The following is a 7821-nucleotide window of genomic DNA, read 5'->3' as shown; positions in this document are numbered from 1 at the left end:
TTGTGTGGGAAACACTGTGTCCGACATCTGGATATGTTTGGGTTCAGGTTCTAATGTTCGTTGAGTTTCTTCCACCAAACCCCTCAGTTGTTGGACTCGTTCAATTTCCACTGTTGGGTTTGGATAGGTTCCAATCTTTCTCTTGCAATCCTCATTTTTTGTCTCTCGTGGCTTATCTTGGGGGTTCGCAACTGGGTGGTTTAACTTTGAATACTCTTTTGGTGTTCGTCGTAATTCCCTCTCGTGATCCTCCTCACTAGCTTTTTCCTTTGTAGTAACAGTTTTGGTCTCCGTGGTCTCTATCGAATCTGAGTCATCCTCAGGGTCATTCATATACACGGGATCCTCTCCTGTCCCTATGTTAGTCTTTGAACTAGGTTTTGAGCTAGAGGCATTAAGGGATTTCTTTCTTCGTGTTTTCTTCTTTCTCGCTCGGCCAATGGATGCAGCATCTCTCTTTTTGAGGATGTAATTTTTCTTTTGGAGCATCGACCGTGTGAGTGCATTCACTGGTGCTATGTTTATAGTTGGTGGTGTCCCATCAACAATCTCTATTATGTTCAATGGTGTGGTTTTCGGTGTGTTTGGATTGTTAGGACACTGTGCGATCAAATGATCTATGCCACAACGATTACAAGTGAGTATTGGCATTGCCAATGCACTCCCTTGACTTGTTTGCATTAGTGAAGCATTCTTTTGCATTCTAATGGGGCACTCAGCTACCTACTTTCCAACAAAAGTCACTTAAAAATAATAAGTGAAAAATGTCAAAAATAGGAAAAATAGGCTAAATGCACTGGAAAATTTCCCTAAAGAATTCTGATGGATTCTGATGGGAATGCCTATGATCATGCTATGTGCAACCAGAGGATATGTATCTAATTTGAGTAAGTTTGTATATAAGCAAACCTAGGCTAACACTAATTGGCAGAAGAGGCAGCAGGAGCACCATTGCTCAACAGGAAACTTCTCAGCAGAACCCCAAGCCCTAGCGTTTTTGCTCCATAGTAACAACCTAGCGTTTTTGGACCAGATCAGCCAGCGATTTGCACTTGCAGATTTCGGCGACAGCAGAACATCAGATCAACCTAGCGTTTTGCATATGCAGAACAACCGGCGACAGATTTGTAAATTTTCAACCCTAGCGTTTTTGCATCTGCACCATAACCCAGCGTTTTGCAGATTCACCGCGACGGAACATTAAGAAGCCTCAGCGTTTTCAGTTTTCAACCCTTAGACACCGCAGATCAAGTCCCAAACCTCACAGATTTCACCTTCCCGCAGCAGTTCCTCGCCGCACGGTCAGTTTCCGCAAGGTTTACAGTTTCAGCCCGAAAAACGCAGATTTCAGCATCTGCGTTTTCAGCACGTCGTCGTCGCATTGTCGCCATCGCCATCGTCATCGACATGGAGTCAGAATTCAACAGATAAAGATTTGCAAATTTCAACCCTTAGCATTTTCAGATTCAACCCGTCTCGTCGTCGTCCTCATCGTCGTCGACATCATCAGCAAGTCCAAAGCATTGTAGAGATTTGTGCAATCATAAGTAGACAGCTCCCTCTCGCCATAGAGAGTGGGGCCTTCGGAGGAGGGTTTTACGACATCTCTAGTGTCGTATTCTCTCTCTATCTCTCAGTCTCATGCACTTCCATTCACAGTGTTCATCACTTTGTTTGTGTCCATTGCACTCTCTCACTAAAGGAACGGAAGGCTCTCCCTTCCGTAAGTAAAAGGAACCCTTGAGCACAGTTTGGAGCACTCATCTTTAGCAAAGTTCAAACATTCATTCTGCTGCACCTAACATTGGTATCATAGCTTTGGCAGTGTTTTGTATCACTCAAGGAAAGAACCACATAATTTGTTTTTGCTTGTTGAGGTCACACGAATCCAAGTTCAGTTGGGCGTGTCGATTCCTAATCGTGTTTTTGAAGAGTGACGAGAAACCCAAGAAAGAAGGGCTTGTACAGCCTCCCCTTGTGTCTCTTTTCACTCATTGAGAGCGGACCGTGCACTTAGCGGCCGGCCAATCGACGTGAGGTGGAAAAAAGTAACCTTGGTGTGAGCGCAAGGCTGCCAAGGGGTGCGCCCGTGGAAAAGAACAGAACTCGGGTGAAGAGAAGATCCTTCTCTAACACAGATTGCAAACGAAAGTTCTCCACCCGGAGGTTTTTCCGACCCTCCCCCTTCCCCATCTACGTCAAGGATTGCACTAACTCTTATGAAGGAGTTGCCGCAATTGTTTATGGACAAGAAGTTAGACCGAAAAGCAGAAATAGAGCGTGAACACGAAGAAAAGATGGCAGCCATAGAGCATCAATACACAGAAAGAGTGGCAGCCATACATCGCGAGAACAAAGCAAAACAAGCAGAATATGATCGCAAGACCAAAGCACGACAAGAGAAGAGCGATCAACACATGAAAGAATTCTTGCGACTCTTTTCTCAAGTTCAGGCACAGATGCAAGAGATTCGAGAAAAGGAGACTCTCTCAGTCTCTTCTTCTCCCAAGTATGACACACAGGATTTGCATGATGATACGTATGATGATTTGAATGACAAGCATGATGATTTGGATGATAATGATGAGCATGATGATTTGCATGATCAAGATGTGATTTCTCATAATCATGATGATTTGCATGAAGATGATATGATTGTTCACCAGGATGATGAGTTAGTTGATGCTTTTTCTAGCAAAGCTAACCTCATTGTAGATTTGATTAATCACGAAGGATCGATCTTGGCTCTCGAGTCAAGGTCCAAAAAACACTTTCAGGAAGAACCGATCTTGGCTTTCGAGCATAGGTCCAAAGAACCCTCACAGGAAGTATTATGTGTTCGCATGATTCATACGCACGCATTATACGAATGTTCATTCGTGATCATTTCCTGTATTTTCGTCAACATCTTTATGTGATCCCTTTTCTTAAGCATAACATATTGTACGTTGAGTACGTTTCAGCATGGGCATTGCCAGAGTTGATGGATTTGGATCAAAATGACAAGATTCGATCTCATTGTTTGCATGTGTGGTGAACGGTTGGACACTCCGTCTCTTTGTTCATCTACATTGCATGCACAGTCTTTGAGAAAGATAGAATTTTTTCCAGTCACTTTACATGGAATAGGTATGTTCATGGTTGTGTTGGAAATGGTTTCAAAAAATTTCAGCCATTGAGATTCTTGAAAAAAAACCAAGCATGACTCTAAACGAAGTTGAAGCATAGAAGGAGCCACAGGAGACTTTGTGTCGCTTTCGGCATGGCCCAAAGAAGCAAGCTTTGCAGACCTTTATGAAGTTCAAGTACCGTAGACTCACACATCAAAGTGGGCGATCTCCCTCGACGCCATACAGTTCGGTACCAGTACCTCTCTTTGAAAAGGAGGGGATGTCACGTGACACATCCAACCCTGTGTCCGTGGACAAACTACAACACGACAAGGGTTCAGTCAGTCTAGATTTAGAAGTGTTTTGACACTTTTGTGAGTCTATCCGCAGACCGTGCATGTCCAGACACTTAAATTAGATACATATCATCTGGTTGCACACAACATGATCATAAGCATTCCCATCAGAATCCATTAGAATCCTTCAGGGGAATTTTCCAATGCATTTAACCTATTTTTGATATTTTTCACTTATTATTTTTAAGTGACTTTTGTTGGAAGTAGATAGGGCAAATTGAGTAAGTTTGTATATGAACAAACCTAGGCTAGCACTAATTGGCAAAAGAGGCAGCAGGAGCACCATTGCTCAATGGGCAACTTCTCAACAGAACCCAAGCCCTAGCGTTTTTGCTCCACAATATAACAACCTAGCGTTTTTTGACAGATCAGCCAGCGATTTACACTTGCAGATTTCGGCAACAGCAGAACATCAAATCAGCCTAGCGGTTTGCATTTGCAAAACAACCGGCGACAGATTTGCAGATTTTCAATCCTAGCGTTTTTGCATCTGCACCATAACCCAACGTTTTGCAGATTCACCGCGACAGGACATCAAGAAACCTCGGCGTTTTCAGTTTTCAGCCCTTAGACACCGCAGATCAAGTCCCGAACCTCGCAGATCTAACCTTCCCGCAGCAGTTCATCGCCGCACGGTCAATTTCCGCAAGGTTTACAGTTTCAGCCCGGAAAAAGCAGATTTCAGCATCTGCGTTTTCAACGCGTCATCGTCACATCGTCGCCATCACCCTCGTCATCGACATAGAGTCAAAATTCAACAGATAAAGATTTGCAGATTTCAGCCCTTAGCATTTTCAGATTCAACCCGTCTCATCGTCATCGACATCGTCGGCAAGTCCAAAGCATTGTAGAGATTTGTGCAATCATAAGTAGACCACTCTCGCCATAGAGAGTGGGGCCTTCGGAGGAGGGTTTTACGACGTCTCTGGTGTCGTATTCTCTCTCTATCTCTCAGTCTAATGCACTTCCATTCACAGTGTTCATCACTTTGTTTGTGTCCATTGCACTCTCTCACTAAAGGAACGGAAGGCTCTCCCTTCCGTAAGTAAAAGGAACCCTTGAGCAAGTTCCGGGCACTCATCTTGAGCAAAGTTCAAACATTCATTCCGCTGCACCTCAATATGCTTCATCATGGGGCAACAGTCAATCTTATCCTGAAAAGCTTGAGCTTTCAGGTGATCAAAACCCAACTTCAGAAAACCATTAAGTATGCCTTTGGGATCTCTACAATATGCTCATTACACCAACTCCCATTGCTAAAGCTTTTTATGCCACTATCACTGCAAGAGACTTTTTCCATTGATAACTGCCTGGTATCCCCATTCTCAGACTGCTATCGAAAACCATTTCAGCATCAGTTTTCAAATAATTGGCTAGACTATGCTCTTCTTTACACTACGTGACAGCACCTGCATTGATATGTGACATCATGATATAAGCTGCAGCATGCTCTTTGTCTGCATTCACAGCATATTGAAAGGCCTCTTTCCCAAGCTCTAGGTTTCCCAGACTCTTGCATGCATCTAGCATAGTATGCCAAACCGCCAGATCAAAATAGCAAGGCATCCTTCTTATCATCGTTAATGCCTCAACTAGATGGCCTGTACGGCAAAGAACATCAACCATGCAAGCCTGGTGGTCAGAGGTTGGAGTAATGCCAAACTGTTTTCTCATGATGTTTAGGTATGTCAGGCTCTCGCAAGATAGACCTATGTGCTTGCATGCACTGAGAACATTCATGAAAGTGACACAATCTGGCTCCATGCCTTTATGAAGCATTCTATGAAAAAACCCGAAAACGCTATCACAATCTCCAATCTGTGCATGCCCAGAAATTAGAGCATTCCATGAAGCCACATCCTGAACTGGAAGCTTGTCGAACACTTGCTGTGCTGAGGTAATAGAGCCACATTTCAAATACATATCAACCAATGCACTGCCCACAACTGGATCTCTTTCGATTACTCCTCTTCTGGCAACCTCTGCATGTAAGTCTATACCATTTCGTGTAGCTCCTACACTCCCACACGCTTTCAAGCTGCAAATATACGCAACATTATCTGGAGAGATACCTTCCAAAGACATCTGCTCAAAGCACTTTAGTGCTTGCTCACCCTGCCCTTGTTCAGCATAACCTGCGATCAGTGTTGTCCATGAGCAAGCGTTATGTACTGGAAGGTTGTCAAAGAACTCACGTGCCTTAGAAAGCAAGCCGCACTTGACATACATGTCAATCAATCTGCTACTAACTGTGAGGTCTCTTTCCAACCACTGTTTTTCCCGAATCTCTGCATGCATTTCTTCACCTTTGTTTCTAGCCCCTACCATCCCACAAGCTTTCAAGGTGCAAACAAAAGTAGCTACATCTGGATACACACCTTCTTGCACCATTCGTTCGAAGCACATTAATGCTTCGTTCCCATAGCAATGTTCAGTATATCCTGCAATAAGTGCTGTCCATGAGACTTCTGTCCGGGCTGAAAGCTTGTTGAAAACTTCCTGCGCTTTGACAAGAAGCCCACACTTGGCATACATGTCAATCAAGGCATTTCCCACCAGCAGATCCCTATCCAATCCCCTTTCTTGAATTTCAAGATGTATCTCTTGGCCCCTTTCTAGAGATTTTAAGCAAGCACAGGCTTTCAAGCTGCAAACATAAGTCACAATGGTTGGAGCAACCTTTTCAAGTTGCATCTGTTCATAAAGTTCGAGCACTTCTTGTCCATGCCCATAATCAATGTATCCGGAGATCAAAGAGTTCCATGAGACTACGTCTCTACTTAGAAGCTTGTCAAATACATCCTGCGCAAAAGGGAGCGCTCCGCACTTCGCGTACATGTCAATCAGCGCATTGCCAACAGTAAGATTGTCGTACAGCAGTCCTAGACTCTCAATTTGAGCATGTATTTGCCTGCCCTTTTCTACGGCACTAATAGAACCACAAGCTTGCAACATGCAAGCCAGTGCAGCATCATCAAAAGGAATACCTTCAAGCTGCATTTGCTTGAGACACTTAAGGACCTCCTCAGCACACCACTGCTCAGCATAGCCTGCCAGTAATGCAGTCCACGCTACTGCATCTCGGAATAGAAGCTTGTCAAAAACCTCCCGTGCTCTTGCAAGAGAGCCATCTTTGACGTACATGTCAATCAATGCACAACCAACCACATGATCTCTTTCCAAAAACCCTTGTCTTTCGATCTCACTATGAATTTCTCGACCCTTATCAGTAGCTTGTATTCTGGCACAAGCTTTCAAGCTACATACAAACGTAACTGGATCTGGACAAACACCTTCAAATCGCATCTGATCAAGACAATTTAAAGCTTCATGGCCACAACCACGGTTGGCGTATGCTGCCATAAGTGTGTTCCAAGTGACGACATTTCGGATGGGGAGTTTCTCAAACACTTGCTGTGCTCTGGCAAGCATACCACATTTAGCATACATGTCCATCAAGGCACTGCCCACAAAAAGATCTTTCTCCAGCAAACCTGCTCTGGCGATTTCTGTGTGTACTTCATCACCTCGTACCATATCATTCAGCGCCGCACAAGACTTTAAAAGAGCTACAGAAACAGGTCCAGTGAGGTAAATGGATTCATTCATTTGCATTCGTTGAAAAAGAGTAAGAGCATGATGCAGCTTTCCAATTCTGACATAACCAGTGATAAGTGAATGCCATGACCTATCGTACTGAGTCAAAAGCTTGTCGAAGACCTGCTGAGCAGCATTCATAATCCCGACATCTACAAGCAGCCCAACCAGGTAATTCCCTAGCGATGGGTGACTTTCCAGCCCATTGCTCTGCAAAAGGGTATGTAAACAGAGTGCGTGGAAGCGGTTCTTCTCCTTCCTACACCGGCGTAGCACACATGCATATTCATCGGCTGCAGGTCGAGGCAACGCATCGTTCTTCAAAAGGGCCAGCAACTTATCCACTGTGACTAGACAAAATTGTGTGTGAGTGTGGAGAAGAAGAGGGTTGCATGGGCGTCTAAGAATCATGCAAGGGACGTGCGTTAGAGAGTAAGAGAGCCTCTCGCTGAAGCTCTGCGAGAAGTTCTCTTGCTCTCTCTGCACTTGCATTTGCCATTATTATTCCCGTTTTGAGCTGTCGGCGCCAGTTTGGAGATAAAATCACGAGGCGTCGTGATAAAATCATACGATATGATATATAAATATGATATACTAGTATGGGGTACCCAATCCTTTTAAAGCAAAAAATGAAAAGAATCAAAGGAGATACGGGCAATGCGGGAGTCAGACCGACGGGGGAGGTAAGGCGAGGCAGGCAGATGGCATAGTGGTGCAGGTTGGCATCGCACGAAAACTTGGGAGCAAGTGGCTTCAAG

The 7821-nt window shown here is 44.3% G+C and overlaps 1 protein-coding gene across 1 annotated transcript; it reads right to left on the bottom strand.

Moving 5' to 3' along the window:
- Positions 1 to 3555: 3555 nt before the first annotated feature.
- On the bottom strand, positions 3556 to 7605 carry LOC147423073 (pentatricopeptide repeat-containing protein At2g39620-like). The gene has a single exon (XM_086501812.1). The coding sequence runs from the start codon at positions 7553 to 7555 to the stop codon at positions 4862 to 4864; it is 2694 nt and encodes an 897-aa protein (XP_086357938.1). The 5' UTR covers positions 7556 to 7605; the 3' UTR covers positions 3556 to 4861.
- Between the last annotated feature and the right edge of the window lie 216 nt (positions 7606 to 7821).

This window comes from Adiantum capillus-veneris, chromosome 26 (assembly GCF_014529385.1).
Source record: "Adiantum capillus-veneris isolate H3 chromosome 26, ASM1452938v2, whole genome shotgun sequence".
Taxonomy (NCBI): domain Eukaryota; kingdom Viridiplantae; phylum Streptophyta; class Polypodiopsida; order Polypodiales; family Pteridaceae; genus Adiantum; species Adiantum capillus-veneris.
Note: the sequence above shows the minus strand (reverse complement) of the source record. Positions and strands in the feature narration are given on the sequence as shown.

Coding starts and splice junctions, on each gene's coding strand:
- LOC147423073 (XM_086501812.1), bottom strand. CDS start 7,555: ATGCAAGTGCAGAGAGAGCAAGAGAACTTCTCGCAGAGCTTCAGCGAG.